A 20,131-nucleotide genomic window follows, 5' to 3' on the forward strand; every position below is an offset into this window, starting at 1 on the left:
TTTGAACTCTGGTTAATGCCTTACACTTTGACATTAGAAGGAAACCCTTTACCATATGGTACTACCCGGCCAAAAAGGAGGAAGTGTGAGAAGTGAGCAGAGTGGCTTTTACTCACAGTCGGCATCAGCAAACACAATGCAAGGACTCTTTCCCCCGAGTTCCAGGGACACCCTTTTCAGATTGCTTTTCCCAGCAGCTTCTTTGATCAGTTTGCCAACCTGAAATGGAGCATTACAAAGGAGGAGGCTTAATCTGCTCCCATCAAGGCAAGATTCTTTAGCAATTTAAATTTATATGACATTTGTGGGAGAAATGGCATTTTTTTTTCAGATTTGACAGCTTCCGCTACCAAAGGCTCTTCCATCCAAGCATAAACATATGATATATCATGAAAACAGATATATTGAATGTAATAACTGATTTGATATACATGATTTTGCTGTACACGGCACAACAGGTTTTTCATTTTAACCAGAGCTTCATCTTTCTTCTGTTCAATCTGATATATCATGATTCAACCATAACTTAATCTATTTTGACTTTTCTTCCCTCTGTAGAAATACAGAAAACTCTATCCATATCCAAACAAAGTGGCATATCTACCACCCCCAAATCTCTGTGTCTCAGTACATGCTCACCCCAACTTGGGCTGCCTCCAATCCTATCATTCCTGGGTCCAGCTTGTGTCTTAGCTCCTCTTTAGCATTCTATGATGACTCAAGATGAACGTGACCCTTTCTTTCTCTGATCCCCAGTAAATTCCCTCAAAGGAACTCTGTCAGAGTTTCCCGTGGATTATATCATTTGTATACATATCAGTTTCCCAAACAGATGTCACCTGCCTGGTAGCAGTAACTGTTTCTCTCTCACTCCCTCTTTCTCCTGCTGTCCTCCATACCTTGAATATTGGAACTTGGAGAAAGAAATTGGATCTGTGCTCTGTGCTCTGTGCTGCTACTTTAGTTAGCTGGAATCTTGTACTTGTTTCTTCTTTAATGCTAGTGGCCTATCTTCAGGGAAAGAGTTTTCTTTTTTTTTCCTCTGCAGATCACTTCCCATCAAGATTATTTTCTGTAGTTGTTTATGTTTTTCTCGTTTCTGAAACCTGGTCTTGTTTTACAACTATTTCCTCTTTATTATTTCTTATTGAAGTCTTAGTACACTAAAATGATCTTTGCTTTTCTTTTTTACAAGATGATTCATTTTATCTTGCTTTTTTTATTCTCTGGATCACTTTTCTTTTTCAATGCATCAATTTTAATAACAAGTTTCTATCCTGACTAAATAAATGATAGGTAGACGTTGCTGAGTGGGTGTTTGAATTTTAAGTGACTACTGAACTGACCCCTACTGTGCATTACAGAGTAAAGCATTAATTAATCTGCTAATATTTTCATCTTATGTAAAATTTACATGCCCCAAATCAAACCTATAAAGGTAAGTTAATTAAAATAATAAAAATAAACTAAAAGTAGACTGGCAATGGGGAAACCCTGTTTGAAATTTCTATGATATCCTATTTTGCTTCCACAACATATTAATATTTCTCATGACCAGTTTCAAACACTGAATTTTCATTTCAGGTGATTAGGAATCTTGTATTTCCTAAAAATGCCTTTTTCCCTTTGAATTCTCCAAATTCTTTCTGCATCTTTTTAATGTTTTTTTTTTTTTCTTTTATTGGCTTAGAAAGATTTGCTGGAGATACTTTATTAAAGTAGGTCATTTTTGTCTTGGGGAAGGGAGTAAAACGAGAGGTATTTTTCTAAAAGCTACAGGTGTTAAACTAGCATGAAGAATGGTTAGAAGTATGAGTGAGAAAGAAAGGTTATACTTTTGTTTGTGTAATTTGCAGATAAAAGGTTTGCTTGAGTTTTCCCAAGTTCAGTTCAGTTCAGTTCAGTCGCTCAGTCGTGTCCGACTCTTTGCGACCCCATGGACTGCAGCCAAAGGTCTAGGTAAAGTCAAAATAAGGAAGAATCAGTCTTTGCCCCATACTTTTGTTTCCTCATTTGGAAAAAAAGTGAAACTTTATAATTTTTTTCTCAAAGAAAAGGTAAGCACTGCAATGAAGAGAAGGGAAGCACTATTAAGACTGTTGTAAAAGATACATTCCATGATATTGTGGCATTGCCATGTGGGGCAGAAGTAGCGAAAGCTCATAAACATGTTCTAACTTAGCACGTCTCATACAACATGGGTTGATTACTATTTTAAATGAATCTAATGGGACATTAAAATTCTAACCTTGCCAGAAACATTTTTATATGAGCATAGCTGCTATAAAGGACTGCAAAAATATAAAATCCATAGTTTGCCTCTTTCATGGCATTTGGCAAGTTTATTTCTACCTGCTAAGCCACAAACTTGAAGCTAAAAGAGGACAACCCATAAAGACTGATTTTTCTGTGTGATTTCTAAAGTCATCTTAGTCAAACTTAATTCTTTAATACTCAATCAGAAGTAGTTACTATACTGGTTTCTGGAGGTAAGAATGGATAAGATAGTCTTTGAGGAAAGTCAGCAAAGTGGAGAGAGATACATAACAAAGCAAGGAGCATGTGCTGTTACAATTGTATATCAAGATATCAAGGACGATGGGAGCACAGATGGAAAGCTTTAAATTTAGGATGCTCCTGGGACTGCAGAGAAAGTCCAGGTGGCCTGTGGTGGGAGCCCCATTGTGGGAGGTGTGGCCATGCATGAACAAAAACTTATGGGAATGAAAAAATACAGGGAACAATCAGAAAATGATGGGGCAGTGATGAAGAAGTATTATGTGGAGAGGGGACCTCTTCCCTCACACCTGAACTAGTGTGAAAAATTAAAGAGTGAGGGAAGGAACAAGAGAATGGAAATGACTATAGAACACATAGTCATCATGCCATTTAGTGGATACTTCGTAGGATGCTAAATGTTTTACCACTCATTAGCTTATTCAGTTTTGATACAATTCAATAAGGTAGATATTATTATTCCCATTTTACATATAAAGAAACTCAACTTTAGCAAGGATACTTAACTTTTGGAAGACACACTGCTATGAGGCATAGACTTAGCATTTGAACACAGATGTTTCTTGGTCTTCTAATATCAAAGTTTTGAGGGAGAGGGGCAGATAAAGTGCTCCCAAAGTGCTATATCATCTCAGGGATGAGTTAAGACCAACAGGCTGTGGAGATGGCATCTGGGAACAGCAGCCTCTGACTCAGACAAGCTAGAGAAGTGTGTGGGCCAGACTTGGACCATAAGCAGTACATGGGCCCTGATGAGGATGGTCTACAATACTAGGCTGAGGAATTTGAAATTTCACGCTTTACCTCCTCTGCTATGATTTCAACCTGTGACTTCATAATTTTTCAGTTTATTGCTCTATCTCAAACATTCCCAATTGTTTTATCCCCAGACTCCTGAATGAAGAATTGGTTTTCTCCTATCTCAATTAGGAATTTGTAGAATGTCAACTTTTTCTACTCTATGTCTATAAAACAACAAGAAAAAGTATATAGTTATCTAGCTTAAAAAGGATCAAGAAAAATAAAATTTTATTTTCTATTACTTTAGTTCTCTATGTAAACTTAATTTTTATATTGAAGTGGCTAATCAGGAGTATAAAATAATCAAATTAGCTTTCCCTTACTATCTGGAATGTTCTTCCTGTTTCTTTCTCCACAAAGTTTTAAAAAGTAAACATTTTCAACACCCAGAGCATTTAGAGAGCATTTACCAGCTCTCTTCTCCTCTGAAGCGCCTATGGCTGGGATCCTGTTCTTTCACCTTCTGGATAGCCAAGCTGGAGCCAGTGAAACAGAAAAGTTAGGATCCAGGAAGCGAAGCTGCTGGCTTCTTTTCGGAATGTTCACGGGAGAGCGCCAAATAAGGAGCTAAGGGTGAGGCTCTGTTCTTTGATCTTCCTAATCTACAGGTTAAAGCTACAATTCATTCATACACATCACTGTGGCCTAATTTATATCTTCTATCATAAACCTTACAAATCATATGACAAGTTCTGATCAGTCATATTTCTCATCACACAAAGTAATAACATACTAAAAACAGTCTACTCCAATCCTCCCACATTGTTAATAGGTATTCCGTTTCATCTCAATGACATCTGCTTATGTTCTATAAACATGTTTGAAGGCTAGAATAAGGAACAAATCATTAAAAGAACTTTTGTTTTAAGGAAACGTCGGCTTAAAGGCAGTAACATAAAACACGCTTCTGACTGCTTCACTACTGGCCTAAGTAAATGATGTTACCTCTGTCGATCCTGTGAAGGCCACTTTGTCTACATCCATGTGAGAAGAAATGGCTGCCCCTGCAGTAGGCCCATAACCAGGGACAATATTCACTACTCCAGGAGGAAACCCTGCCTAAAAGACAAGTAAAATAGTTAGAACAGAGTTGATCATTTAATTCTACAGAAAAAGAGGAGAGTATGGAGCCAAAGCTCCCTCTTGATGCTAATCTTAGGAGTTACTCTACAAGTTAAGATTTATCTAAGTGGTTTTATCATTTCTTCTTCTTCTTCTTCTTCTTCTTATTCACTGCTTAGCTCACTTAACCTCAAGGGTTGCATTAAAGTCCACATTTGACTTTCATGGTTCTTCACCCCAGTGATGGCTGTCTCAAATTTCATAATACTAACTCAAGATAGTATGTGTAAAAGTGTTTGGTAAATTATTCACATGGAAGGAAAATAATGTCTTTTATTATCCATTCAGCAAAAATAAGAAGCCAAGGGGATGTTAATATTTTTAGCTTTTACCTGTTCATTGTCAGGGCATACTAATTTGTTTGCAAATTCCTATCCACATTATTTAATCAGAAAAAATGTTAGGTTAAAAATGCAATGGTCACTGCATTCATGATCAAGCATCACAGATTGATTCCAATCCAATTATAGAATTATCAAGTATAAAACAGTGTGGCAAATGAAATAGCACATTAAAATTTCATGTTATTTGCATCAAAAAGTCTCATTTTTACATTTCTTTTGCCTACTTTTAATTTGGAGTGCAGAATATTTTTAAGATATGGGTCCAGATTTTCTAAATTTTAAATTTCTCAGAACTAATTCTTATTTTTAAAATATTGGTAAGATGTGAAGGAACAAGGTCAAGAACTTGTTTACAAGAAAAAATAAAACAACCTGGATAGTCAATGAAAATAAATTTTATGTGTTCTTTTGTCAGCTTTTGAGCAAGAAAGTAAATGCAAAAGAAACTGTAATAGAAAAGAGAATACAAACTTATTCCCTCACGGGTGAATTGTTTAGAAATAATATAGCCCAGTACCACAAACAAGCTCAGAGGACTCCAACCTTCAGATAGGCCAGTTTAAATAAATATGCAGAACTTCCAAGTCATTAATAGCAGTTATAAACCAACTTGCATTTCAACATCTGGAAAAAAATCATACCAATTTCAACATGAATCTGCATTTGTGAATGTTGGGCAAAAGAAATAAAAAAGAGCTCATAGGTGACAGTTTGACATGAAGCTTTTGAGTCTGACTTCCTGTCTCCCTTTGGGCAGAGGTTCATTTGGGTTGACTGCCAGAAATCCTTGCCAATAGCCACGTGTAATGTGTCCCCACTGGATAGGCGCCGTTGGCAGATAATGTAGTTTATAGTAGCACCAGATGAGGTCTTCCTACTATCAATTAGGATTCCTGAGATCTTGCACACATTTTGATTTTGCAAACATACCTCTTTTATTAAAGATCCCATGTGAAGAGCAGTCAGAGGGGTTTGCTCTGCTGGTTTGACAACCACTGTGTTTCCGCAGCTAAGGGCAGGCCCTATCTTCCAGAGGAACATGAGCAATGGGAAATTCCACTAGAAAGCAATTTATAACAATAGATTCTTTGTATTACTGAAAGCCACATTTGCTAATCTAACTTCTACATTTTATGCTCCCCGTAGATGTTAAATAAGAATTGTAGTAGTTTTGTTTAACCATCTGTTATATCCTAATTAAGTTCATTGCTCAAAGCAACTCATAAATGCTAAAAACAACAACAACAACAACAAAACAAACTCCAAATAAACTAGATACAGGAAGAGAGTAGGAGAAAGTCATAAAATTTTATCAAGTGCTATTATTTTGAGTTTATTTTCTACCAGGAAAAAAAATCACTGCATGGTTTAGAAAACAAATCTTACTATTAAATATAAGTTATCTGTGTTTAAAAAGTGTAACTATTCCTCACTCCTTAATAGGTCTTTAATTACAACTATTTACCCAATAATAATATTTACTAATATTTACTTCCACTGAAAACAGCTTGCTAAAGGCAGAAGTCTAAAGTCTGGAGACTGACAGGTTGGTTCAAATCTCAGCTCAATCACTGAGCAGCCATGTGAATTCAGACAAGTTATATGCACTCTATATGTGATTTCATCATCTGCACATGCTGACAACAATTCTCTTTACTTCAGAACGCTGTCCTGAGGACTCACATAGAAAGTGGTCCAAATGTTTAACACAATGATTGGTTCACCACAAACAGTAAATATTAGCAATTACTACTATTCAGGATTGTGTAATTTTATGGATATTATTGGGAGTTTTGAACTAACAAGCAATTTCATTCAAAATGTTGGTATGTGTATATTTTAGTCTCATTGGAGCAAAAGATAGTCATTACCACTTCCTCATCTAAGAACATCAGGGCATTTTACCATCTGCTTTTTTTTTTTTTTTGCCTTTTTGAATATGTCATTTAAAGGAAAATCACTGGTAGTCTCCTATTTGTTGGACTTAGAAGGAAATCTTCATGATTCTGCTTAAATATGGTACTTTCTCAAAGAAGAATATGGAGTATCAAAGCCTTTTATCTAAAGATAAAATATATTCCATACTGTGCTTCAAATGCCTCTGGCATGGTTTCTTTCATTTAGTTAAGAAATTTCATTCAAGAATTTGAACACTCTGGTTGCTACTATTCTCCATGCTGAGAAGTCCCAATGCAGATACATGAAGTGTTGGAGAGCAGTTGGCCATACTATACTTCATTAAAATGGCTGATGTCTTGCACAATGACTGCTTTGCTATGTACATGTTAATCATAAGAGTTTACAACATAGCTTTTTAAAACAAACCTTAGAGTCAAAGGTTAAGATTTGGTGATACTGTACTATGGAAACACACTCAAGAGATGTACCAGAGTATAGATAGGATTTAGATTACCTAGTTCATATTCAAAGGGTATAGTCACAGAGAGACCTAAGTTCAACAATGACTATATTTGCTGCACATTTAGCAAATATCTAAGCATTCATTTGTGCCTGAGAAAGCATCATTACCAAATGAAATAGAATTAGAACTCATTTCTTTTGAGACTGAAAGTTACATAAGGGAACAACTTACAGGAATGATTTGGCCACACACACCAACAGGCTCACTTCTTGTATATGTAAAAAAGTTTCCATCTGGAAAATAAAATGCACAAATATTTATGGACAAATGTGCTTGACAGTCACAGAATGGTGGTTTGGGGCTGATGTGAGAGGAAGATATAGACAATAATTTAAAAAGAGTTTATATTTCTGATTATTTACAAAATGAAAATCCTAAAATAGGGTGAGCCCTCAAATAGTAATTTGAAGTAAGAGGAACCATAAAACTGAGTTAGGTGCACAATTGGAAAAGATCTGAATGATGTTTATTCTATCTCTGATCCTCCCAGAGGACTACTTTCTAATTCATACTTATTCTCAAAATTTCCTTTCTTTCATGATAAAGGAAATAAAAGATATGTAAATAGGAAAGAAACAGAGCTCTGTTTCTGATGACTCTTAAGTTCTACCAGTAATTTTTAAAGTACCTAATATAATTTAAAAAATAGTAAAATTAAAACATGGTAGAATTAAAAAATAGCTCTCTATGACTGGCAAGTTTTTCCCACTGACTTGTTCTAAAAAGTCCTCTTTTTTTTTTTTTTTTTTTGCCTACCAAATGATAAAAGCAAATTCTGTTAATCTAGGAAAAAGATGTCAGAAGTAGAAGACATTTCTTTTCAGTCTGGATCTGATTGATACATATGCCTCAATGAATGATCACATGTGACCTTGATGTGCTCATCCTGAGTTTGCACTATGCTTTGTGATTTGTTCTGTTCTAGTTCCCACAAAAGTTTCCTGGCTGTCATAGCAAGAAGGCCCCTTGTCAAGATGTATTTTTACTCTAAATGGCTTCTCCTGTTTTGTCAAAGGGTAAAATAAAAGTTTCTAAAATATCCACAGTTCTTGGTCCCATCATGGTCTCTCTCTCCCCTTTCCACTTCCTGGTGCTCACTTCTAAGCTGAGGGCTGCTCCAATTAGATGGAAATGCACATCAGGGCCAGTCCTGGAGGATATTTTGTTTTCATAGTCAGTAAGTTTATATGAATTAAATTCAGCTCCTGGTGTTTTCCAAATTGATGTTTTTCATATTCTTATCCCATTATGTGTATACTGTATTAAAATACTAAAAAGCAAACATATTCACTCAGACAAATTCTTAAGCTATAAACACAGGCTCATCTTTCTTTGAAACTATTTGAAACAAATCAATGTGAATTAGTTTGTTTAATTAGCCTGCTCTAACTATACTGAGTTAGACCAGGCACACAGAATGGCCAGAGCTGACTCACACTGGAACATACAAAGAGGCTTAAATAATTACATTATAGGAAGAATGTAAATGTCACTGTTGGAATAAAATCCAAATAAATAATTTCAGCGGCCAGCTTTGAAAAGTTTCCTTAGAGAGACAACTGCTTAAATCAGTAATTGTGGGCATACAGATGTTCTTACTCTAATACTTTCTAAAGTATCTGTAGTGTTATCTTCTGCATGATTATGCTGGAACAATTTTAAAATCCATATGATGAATCTTAGCAGAACTTCCAGGTTCAGACTGCATTGTCTCAAAGTCAAGAAGAAAATAATTTTCCCCTACTTGGTTGACATCTTTAAAAGGGAGAGTTAGGAATTATTCATCTCTACAGTATTCTCCTCATCCCTACCCTCACTCTGGGTGGTTTCCTAAAGTTACTTACCCATGGGTATTGTACGGCCCTGGATCTTGTCAGCCCAGCCTGCACAGTAGCGTAGTGTTTTTATGCAGCCTCCTAAATCCATCAGATAGGCATTGGAAAATAGTTTTCCACCATTCATTGCCTCCATTGTCTGAAAAAGAGATCATCCCAAGTCTGAAGTTCCATAGAAATTTTAGATTAAAAAGATAGTCAATATTTCATCACTTCATGGCAAACAGATGGGGAAACAATGGAAACAGTGACAGACTTTATTTTCTTGGGCTCCAAAATCATTCAGATGGTGACTGCAGCCATGAAATTAAAAGACACTTGCTCCTTGGAAGAAAAGCTATGACAAACCTAGACAGCATTTTAAAAAGCAGAGACATTACTTTGCCAACAAAGGACCATCTAGCTATGGTTTTTCCAGTAGTCATGTATGGATGTGAGAGTTGGACCATAAAGAAGGCTGGGCACCAAAGAATTGATGCTTTTGAACTGTGGTGTTGGAGAAGACTCTTGAGACTCCTTTGAACTGCAAGGAGATCAAACCAGTCAATCTTAAAAGAAATCAGTCCTGGATATTCATTGGAAGGACTGATGCTGAAGCTGAAACTCCAATACTTTGGCCGCCTGATGTGAAGAACTGACTCTTTTGAAAAGACCCTGATGCTGGGAAAGATTGAAGGCAGGAGGAGAAGGGAACGACATAGGATGAGATGGTTGGATGGCATCACTGACTTGATGGACATGAGTTTGAGCAAGCTCTGGGAGATGGTGATGGACAGGGAAGCCTGGCATGCTGCAGTCCATGGGGTTGCAAAGAGTTGGACATGACTGAGTGACTGAAATGAACTGAATATTTTGAATAGTCATGTGCTAGGGAATTTTGAAAACACTGGAAGAAATCCTGTGAGCAATCTTGTATAACTTCCTCTTTGTAAAAAGGAGATTAAAAAAAAGAGTTAAAATGACTTGCTTAAGGACATAAGATCTGAGTAGAAAAGGTATTGAGATTCTGGTTTCTAAACTTTAGTGCCCTTCTGTCTCATTCTGAGCACCCCTAGTGAACCAACTTTCCAGGAATTGGTCACAATTTGATATATGCACAGCTTGTGAGAGTGGTGCTTAGTCTCTTTAGTCAGATCAGGGTTCCAACAAGATTTTACTTGTTGCATGATACAACAGTGGGTGTCTATTTACTGCCAGTGACCATTAATAATGCCTCAATAATCATTTTTAATTTTTACATTCCATGTGGATATTCTCACACAATTCACACAAACTTAAGTAACCTCTAAATTTTTTTTAATCCATGAGTTTTCTGCAACAAAATATTGAATTGTGAAACTCTGAGTTTTGTTACTAATACCATAATTATTTGAATGGTTAGGCTGTAAAGTTCAACATTTTTTAGTCCAGTGCCCTAATGGTTTTAGGATGACTCTTATTTTCCTCCTTTTCTTAAGCAGAACTTCCAAGACTTTGGGGCCTGATGTTCTGCTGAGGCAAGAATGTACAGGTGACAAACACTTAAATCAGTTCCTTGTCTGTTGTACAATATTCTGTCTCTGTAATTCACAGATTAAATGAATTAAGGAAGCCAAGTTTTAACATGTTCTGCTTTCTTCCTGTAGGACATTTTCAGTTAATGTTATATTGTGTATAACTTCTAATTCCATACTTTTGCATATTTTATGCTGAATCTTTGGATAATAAACAACACTTTGATTAACTATAACTAACAATATTCATTTAAAAAAGAAAGCCTTCTTGTTACTGCAAGTTAAGGTTCTAAAACTAATAAAAGCTTACTCTGAAATCTTCTGTTGCTGTTGCTTTGTGTTAAATTGGCTTCTCAAGGAGAAAACAAGGAAACACTCCCTCTACCCATTTTATGTGCTGATCCATATAACTGCTGAAATGTTTTTTTAAAAGGAGTATACATAAAAATAACATTTTTATAAACACATGAATGGATTTTTCTTTATTACTCTCTCAGCTACAAAAAGAATATAATTTAATCAAGACCATTGTGAATGTGTATCAGTTCATTTCAGGAAGGGAAAAAGTGGCCACTTATTAACTGTTTTGGTGGGCTAAGACTGGAGAAATGAGTCATTTTAAAGAAATATTCTGGACACCTTAAAGAAACTCCATGAGATTTTTTTCACTCAGAGTTCAGTAGTCAAGTAAATTCAAGAAAGCTAGTCTATTATTCTAGAATCTTCATGCTGCAGATGACCTTGTTAAAGACTCAGAAATTCTACAGTTAAGGAAAGAAATTTGTTTAATCTGTTTTAACTCAGCATCTGCCAAAGTTTAGATTGCAAAGTCTATTTTGAGAGTAGATATTAACATCATCTAGAACCCGAGTGCAGAGTACTTACTGTCTGAAAATAAGCTCAGTGATATGGTTCATATACAAGAGCTGATAGAAGTTTTTTCTTTTGTTTCTAGAAAGGATATTGTTGTTATTGTTGTTTAGAGAGTATGTAGTGACCACTAACCACAAAACAACTTACCAATCTGAACTATGAATGCTTTCTAGAGATTTTGAGTTCTGCCCAGTTCAGTTAATACTCACCGCCAGGAGCAGATGATCTCTTTCAATTAAGTCAGCCAACTTGTTTAACAGCCGTCCTCTCTCTGAAGCATCCATAGTACGCCATGGAGAGCCAATCTGAAAAGCTTGTCTTGCAGCCTTCACTGCTTTGTCAACATCCTCCTGCAAGTCAAAGTGAATTCAATTAGTGGGCTGCTGCTGCTGCTGCTGCTAAGTCGCGTCAGTCGTGTCCGACTCTGTGCGACCCCATAGACGGCACCCTACGAGGCTCCCCCATCCCTGGGATTCTCCAGGCAAGAACACTGGAATGGGTTGCCACTGCCTTCTCCAATGCATGAAACAGAAAAGTGAAAGTGAAATTGCTGAGTCTTGTCTGACTCTTAGCGACCCCATGGACTGCGGCCCACCAGGCTCCTCCATCCATGGGATTTTCCAGGCAAGAGTACTGGAGTGGGGTGCCATTGCCTTCTCCGAATTAGTGGGCTAAATATATTCATAAATTCAATGGTAATAACCATATAAAATAGACTAGAGTTCCTCATAAGCTGTGTCTTCATCAGCTCAAACTCCAGCACATTGGACTCAACTACTGTATATTAGAATTATATCTGCTGCCTACTTTTTGGAATGATGAGAGCCATATACAAAGCACATGCATGATCTCCTAGAATAGAAATATTATATTTTAATAGTTGCTATCATTGGAGTGTTTACCTTATATCAGGTAATGTTCTAATTGCTTTACACATATTAACTCATTTAATTTTCAATAGCTTTATGAGACAGATACATTTTCTATTTTACAGATGAGGAAACTAAAGCAAAAAAGAAGGTTGAGATTTGCTCAAGCTCAGTAGCTGAAAGTGGCTGAACTATGTTTTTAAACAGAGCCTAGCTGGTGGTAGAATCTTCGCTCTTCACCACTACATTTCACTGTTTTGGTGACTGGGTTGCCAAAAGTTCCAGGGAAACTCAAGATCTAAAACAGTGAGTATCTTCTTGGATCTCTGTTGATTTTATGGGCTGTGCAGTCTCATGAAGAACCTACTGAAGGGTGAATAGGCACTGTGTTTTGCTGTTGAAGAGCAAACATTATAAACATATCCTCAGTCCTCTTGCGCAGAGGGAAAAATGTATAGAGGCAGCAGGGTCTGATATAAAGAAGGGCAGTATATTACAACCTCTCATTTCCCAACTGGGTGCAGAGATTCTTTCAATCCCTAAATAGGTAAAAAAGTCAGTTTCTTACTATTCAGGTACTGCTTTAATTATATTAATTCAAACAAAAGTAATCAAGAAATTTCACACTCAATCTAGGTTTTTTGCCTTCATTAGTGTGTCTTTACTCACACCTTTTCCTAAACTGATTTATTCCTCCTGTTCTTTCCTACTCTGCCTCAGTTAAATCCTCTCCCTGACGACTCACTCCCATAGATCTTTGTTCAGATCCCATATGAGCTCCTTTAGAATCCATCTACTACAAAAATCACTGCCTCTTCCCTTACTACTTCATGTGTCCTTTTTCCTTTCCCCATCAAATCAGTTGCAAATACTTTAAACACATACATCATCCCAGTGTTCTTTTGTACATCAGTCTGGTCGCTATGTGAAGCTATATAAGCTCCACAAATCATGGTACCTCTTAGGCCAGTGTGTTTTCTTTTGGGTAGGAGTGATAGTTTCCTGAAAGAAACTGCAGATAAAATTGTTCTATTTTTTTAAGTTGCCCAAATTAAACTGAACCCATTCAACAATGGTATCTTCCCTTGAGGAGGCATGGATCTCAGATTACTATTCCCTGTCTTTGATTATATTTAGTTAAGAAGTCCCAAACTGGAAGTTCCCTGGTGGTCTAGTGACCAAGATTTACTCTTCCACTTCAAGGGGCACAGATTTGATCTCTGTTTGAAGAACTAAGATCTAGTGTAGTGTGGCCAAAAAGTAAAAAAAAAAGAAATCGTCCCAAACTTACAAGTCTGCAAATTAAAATACAAGCAAAGTAAATTATTTTTACAACATTTATTGCCACGCTAAGATGATCTTGGGCCAGAGAAATATTTTAGAAGCATAATCTGGTCTAAGTGATATATTATCACAATACAGATTACAAGCAAATATTCTTTCACTGTAAGCATCATACACTTGTATATATTACTGTTTAACTTTTGAGGGAATGACGATTATATACAATAAAATACATGTATTATTACTCTCCATTCCTAAGAAACGCATATATATATATATATATATATACACACACACATACATAGTTCCTATTTTGAGCATTCAGTTAACCACATTGATTGCTTATATTTAGACATTGTTTTAGGCCATAGGTTCTCACCTTCTCCAAATCATTTTGGAAGAGTGCTGTTGAAAAACATTAAAGGCAAACTGCAAGAATCTGAAATTGCCAGCATGATCTGTAGATACCACAGCTTATAAAATACATGCTCTGTGTTTAAAAAGGTCTGTATGACACAGCTTTCACTGGGATCCTTCTGCTCAGTGTTCTATCATCAGCCTTAGCCAAATACAGCTTATCATAGGCATCCTGGCCTCTCAGAGGGATATGGAATAATTGGCTTCAAGACAAGTAACTCTGCCATATGGAAAATATGTTCGTGGAGAATGCTGCTATAAATAAGGACAGTTTTGTGGTTATGTTCCTTGGATCATGCTTCTCCTTTTCTCATATATTTTATCTTTTAGGCACAGAAATAGAGTAATGGTAGTTAATATATAGCTCTGGAACAAAACAACCCAGATCTGAATTCTGGTTCCTCACCTATTAACTATGTAAGTTTTGAAGTATCCATCTATTCATCCATTTATGATTTGCTAAACACTAAAGATTTGCTAAACAACACTAAAGATTTGCTAAACATTCTATTCTGTAGCATTCTTATCAGGTTGCTAATGATAAAATAGTGAAGTAAAGAGACCAACCTTTTGAAAATCCTAATTGTATGGGGGAAACATACAACCACATAATCACATCTCTATTACAAACCATGAGAAATTTGTTCAGTTCATCCTGAAGTGAACTATATTGTTACATGACTTCTCTAGCCTTCCATTTTTGGATTATTTAAGCTGTGTCGGGTCTTAGCTGTGGCATGTGGGATCTTTTGTTGTGGCACACAGATACCCTAGTGGTGGCACACAATCTTAGTGGTTGTGGCGTGTGGGCTTAGTTGCTCTGCTGCTTGTGGGATCTTAGTTTCCCACCCAGGCATTGAACCTGTGTCCCTTGCATTGCAAGGAGGATTCGTAACCATTGGACCACCAGAGAAGTATCTTCTTATCTTTAAAATAGGGATAATTTATCTCACGTGCTTCCCAGGTGGCTCAGTGGTAAAGAATCTGCCTGCCAAAACAGGACATGGGCTCATTCCCTTAGTTGAGAAGATCTCCTGGAGAAAGAAATGGCAACCCACACCAGTATTCTGGCCTGGAAAATTCCATGGATGGAGGAGCTTAGCAGGCTACTGTCCAGGGGCTTGCAAGGAGATGGACACCACTTAGCGACTAAATCACCACCATAATTTACCTCATGGAGTTGTGTTGAAGACTAAATAAAGTGATATTTGAAACATTTTCTGTGTGACAGACATTATGTTAAATGTTCATTAAGTGGTAGTACGTTCTATTGAAGTTGGAATGAGTCAAAACAAACTTAACTCTCAGCAGTTCTAGTGTATTTTAATCCTTCCTTTCAGTTTTCACTGCCCTGTATTATTTTAGGCTATCATCTTGCATTGTTGCTAACTTTCCTAGGTCCATTCTCTTGCCTCCTCAGATTGTTTGCCTACTGCATTGCTTAGTCAGTCAGTTGTGTTCAACTCTTTGCAACTCCATGAACTGTAGCCTGCCAGGCTCCTCTGTCCATCGGATTTCCCAGGCAAGTATACTAGAGTGGGTAGACATTTCCTCTTCCAGGGGATCTTCCCAACCCAGGGATCAAACCTGCATCTCCTGCATCTCTTGTATTGGCAGGTAGATTCTTCACCACTGTGCCACCACTTTGTGGTCTTGCCTATTCCTACCAGGCTCATCTTCCTCAAATAATTTGACCATATCACTTTCCCTTCCCTGTATTTGCAAATGCTCCCTTTTGCCCACAGTCCTGAAGCCAGTCTCCTCTTTCTGATTTTCAAGGCCTAGCATTTCCGGCTCTAAGTCACCTACTCAAACTTGTGTTTATACGTTTTCTACTCTAGGTAGCCTTCTATTTCTCACATTTGCTTTTGTAATTTTCCTTCCTAGAATGTTCTCCCAGCTCATCCCTTCCTTTCAAAATCCTTGATATTCTTTAAGACCCAGCTCAAATATCACAACCTACCTAAACCGTTGCCAAACTAAACCAGCTTGATAATAGCTACTAGTTAAAAGCTTACTAAGTTCCTGGCACTATGCTACTGCTGTAGTTAAGCATCACAGACTTGGTTTTATAGGACATGAGACGTAGCAATAGTAGAACCAAAATTTGATTCCAAATCTGACTCTAAAATCCAGTTTTAGGATAGCTTTAAAGCTATCCTGATAATGATCTCCTTTGCAATGAATATTTACTGCTACCTCTAGTATAAGCTATAATATTTCTTACTCTTTGGGTCTATGATAGGCAGTTAATAAATATTTAAACATTTTATTATGTATCTTATAATGAGTTTTCATTATGTTACATTGATTTCATATAAGGGGTGGTCCTTATATAAATAATCTTATATTGATATTTATAAAATAATTCATATCTTAATTGATTCCATTATATAGCACAGCTTTTACATTAATCAAACTATTAGGTATAGAGGTTTTTAAAAAATTATTATTATTATCCCAAGACTATTATTGCTTGGATTTTTAATCCAGGACTAGCATATCCAAGACATAATTTTAAATAATTAGAAAACAATTTGATACATTAACTCAAATTTTCTGCCATCAATAGCGCTTTTACCTGATAGTGTTTAAAGTGTTCCTTTTTTAAAGTAAGGGACCACAAGTTGAACAGAAGAAGTTAAGGAAGGACTGAACTCATCCATTCCTGCCAGACCATGTATTTCCATATTACATGCATCCATATTTGGAGAAAATAGTTATCAGACCAGTTTTACACCTGTCACAGACACTTACTGTAATGGACATTTACTTTTATCCCCACCAATTATTTGCTAGGTCATGCTGTAGTATTAAAAGCAGCTTGTGGGATTAGGCGATATAGCCTAAAAGAGCCACTGAAGTGAAAAGAAAACAGTTCCCACCCACATCTGTGCTTTGCTTTGTAACCTCCATTTGTTCTTGCCCCTCCTCCTCTCTTTATAATACCATTGAAAGGCTGTATGTAGCCCATTGTTAGCTCCATTCTACTCATAAATTAAATCCTTAAAACCTCTTGGCTCATTATCTAAAGAGTCAGTTCCAGAATATTAGGTTTACTGTGACCCTGTAATTTACTAGATTTGTACCTTCACTAAGCAACGTTAGAAGTTACCATACATTTGTCGGCAAACTTGTGAGAACAGCAATAATTATTTAAAAACAAAAGCTGGTAGATTATTTCAGAAAAGAATATGATGACGAGAGCACTGGATCTTAAGCAAACAGTTGCTTGCTATGGACAGTTTATACCATAAACAATCTAACTTGAGAGATAAGTATTCAGCCAACTCCATTAGCACAGTGACCTGATTTGAAGCTTTGTTGGACGTTAATGAATGTTTTTAATCTACATTTGCACAGACAGTTCTTCTCTTGGACAAGCAGCAGTAACCGTCAATAAGCAGAGAGCAAATGGATAATAGGTATTTCTAAAGCTTCAGGTGTGATCATCAGCTTTCCCTCACTCCACTTTAGAAGAGGGTAAATCTCACCAACGATGCCAAGTCCTCAGATGACCTGACAAGATTTCACCTGGAATTCCAGGCACAGATTTGTTTTACTGAGGAAGCTCATTCCAGAAGCTAGGGGCAAAGTGAGAGGTCCAAGGCCCCAGAGTTAAAGAATTAAGAAATGTTTTTTCTTTCGCTAACGCAAACTGCAAACGGTTCTGCGGTATCCCTCCTGAGAGGCCGGGACACCTCTGGAGAGAAAGAGTATGCAACCATCAGGGGCTCAACTCTGCCCTCAGCTTGCCTGTTATTGCTTTTCCCATCTCTTCAGGGTTGTCAGAGCCACTCAAGTAACTAGGATATTTGAGGTCATGTAATGCCTGGAGAATCCCAGGGACGGGGGAGCCTGGTAGGCTGCTGTCTCTGGGGTCGCACAGAGTTGGACACGACTTAAGCGACTTAGCAGCAGCAGCAGCAATGCTGGGTTGGGAGCTTCCCTGGTGGCTCAGTGGTCAAGAATCCACCTGCAATACAGGAGCTGTGGGAGATACAGTTTGGATCCCTGGATCAGGAAGATCCCTTGAAGGAGGGAATGGCAACCCATTCCGGTATTCCTGCCAGGAAAATCCCACTGAGCCTGGTGGGCTACAGTCCACAGGGTTGCAAAGAGTCCGACATGACTGAAGTGATTTAGCACGCACAGAATGCTGGGTAGATCTCTAGGAGTCTCTGATTAAAAGCTATTTTTCCTTATTGAATGTGAAGAACCAATTTTTCTCTTATTTCTGGGAATGGCTCATGGGACCCAGGGTTCTGAGTTTCCTGAATACTTCATCAGTATTTCTTGCCCTAGTTCAGTCTTATGCCATTTCAGAGAGATGCAGATTGATTGTCTTAGCACAGTTCCCAATCATTAACTTCCGTACTTGTCAGAATCCCTGCCTCCTGTTAAATGTTAATAACACCCGAGGGGAGATCCAACTTATGATTTAATATATTTGTTCAGTGGTTCTCAAAGTAGATTCCCTTATCCTGATCCCAACAACATCAGCTTCAGCTAAGAATTTGTCAGAAATGCAGGTCCTCAGGTCTCACTCTAGAATTATTGAAACAAACTTTGGGATAGGTGGGGCTCAGGGATCAGTGTTTTAACAAGCCCCCCACCCCCCAGGAAATTCTAAAGCATCCAAAATTTCTAGAATTACTACTTTAGTCAATAGTCAATTTAGTACTAGATTTCTGAGATGTATGAAATATACAGAAACAAAACTTGATAAAGGAGTAAATTATTTCATTTATTCATTACTTATAGTGTCTTAGATACCATGAGCATAAAGGTGAGATGTAGTTCATCTCTACAAGTTCATCTCTAAACCAAGTTCATCTCATGTCTTCTATCTCTACCAGAAGCATATTGTCTCAGACAAATTAACCAATAAGCAATAAAAGACAAGGCTTAGAATATACATAAATGTGGTGTTCTATAATGACATAGAAGAGAGCAATTCTACCTGGAAATGTTAGAGAAAGCTTAAAGAAGTGTGAAACCTATAACAATGGAAGCTTCATTGTATGCCTGGTGCTATTAAAACACTTCACTTATTTGTTTTATTTATTTATTTTTTTTCCCAGTTCTTTTGCAGGGAGGGCAGTCAACCGCAAGGTATGTGAGAGCTTAGTTTCCTGACCAGGAATTGAACCTGCACCCCATGCATTGAAAGCATGGAGTCTTAACCACTGGACCACCAGGAAAGTCCCCCATGTTTTCTTAAACTCTCCCAAGTTTTTCCTATCTACTTCTTTTATACAAAAAGTAATAGAAGCTCCAAAAGGTTAAATGATAAATGCAGCTGTGGATCTGTTGTGCTCTTATCACAGATGATGACTTGAACTTGGTCCCAAGGACAGTACCATGGCCATCGTCTAGAGGCAGTGACCAACATGCAATGTTCGGGACATGGTAAAGGTTGAAACTCTTACACTGATAGGGAAAAATAGAAGCCAGAAGCAAAGATTTTTTTCCCCAGAGTCAATGAGAAACCCTTGAGGAATTTATGCATGGATGAACTCTGGTATATAGAAAGTGAAATCTGAAAGCAGATGACATGTGTCTCCATTCTATTTTGCTTCTACTTCTCAAGCTGTTGACTCCTCTGTCTAAACTCTGCATTCTTGCCCCTCAAGGCATGGGTCTTATTTCTTCTGATAATACTGCAACCTGAATCCAGGGCCTTTCCTAAATCCTAAAGAGCCCTTCAGGTATATCACTGTTTTCAAATAGGTTTGCTAGGTGTAATATCTTGAGATTAGTTGATTGGGAAGAAGATAAGGAAAGAATGGTGACAGGACAAGAAGACATGACTGCTGCCATGAACTGACAGTGTCGAGAGTAGTATTATCCTTGAGTTTTGCTGAGTTTTCATCCTCCAATAAGTAGTCTTTTCATGTAGCAAAATAATTAACCTCTTTATATCTTACATGACAGAAATTAAAATCTTGATAAGAGCTAGACAACTAAAGACCAGAAAAATCTTTTCCAGTTAGACCATATTCTTTTTAAGATATGTGTTCAGATAAAAATTCTGAAGGCTTTTAATCTCTTCACTCCCTGACCTATTTAATATCACCCTCTCTTACTTTAATAATATTAACAAAGAGAGTAGCCCTGCCAGTCACAGGTTCTGGAGTCAGAACTCATTATA

At 37.1% G+C, this 20,131-nt stretch overlaps 1 protein-coding gene across 1 annotated transcript in view; it reads right to left on the minus strand.

Moving 5' to 3' along the window:
• The window catches only part of ALDH1A1 (aldehyde dehydrogenase 1 family member A1), a 53,513-nt gene that overhangs the window by 17,884 nt on the left and 15,498 nt on the right, over nt 1–20,131 (minus strand). Inside the window, exons 3-8 of the mRNA XM_027549472.1 lie at nt 11,617–11,757; nt 9,051–9,180; nt 7,378–7,439; nt 5,715–5,843; nt 4,264–4,377; nt 117–219 (exon numbers count right to left, since the gene is read on the minus strand). Of these exons, the coding sequence (XP_027405273.1) occupies nt 117–219; nt 4,264–4,377; nt 5,715–5,843; nt 7,378–7,439; nt 9,051–9,180; nt 11,617–11,757 (679 nt within the window). The remainder of the gene's footprint in view (nt 1–116; nt 220–4,263; nt 4,378–5,714; nt 5,844–7,377; nt 7,440–9,050; nt 9,181–11,616; nt 11,758–20,131) is intronic.

This window comes from Bos indicus x Bos taurus, chromosome 8 (assembly GCF_003369695.1).
Source record: "Bos indicus x Bos taurus breed Angus x Brahman F1 hybrid chromosome 8, Bos_hybrid_MaternalHap_v2.0, whole genome shotgun sequence".
NCBI lineage: Eukaryota > Metazoa > Chordata > Mammalia > Artiodactyla > Bovidae > Bos > Bos indicus x Bos taurus.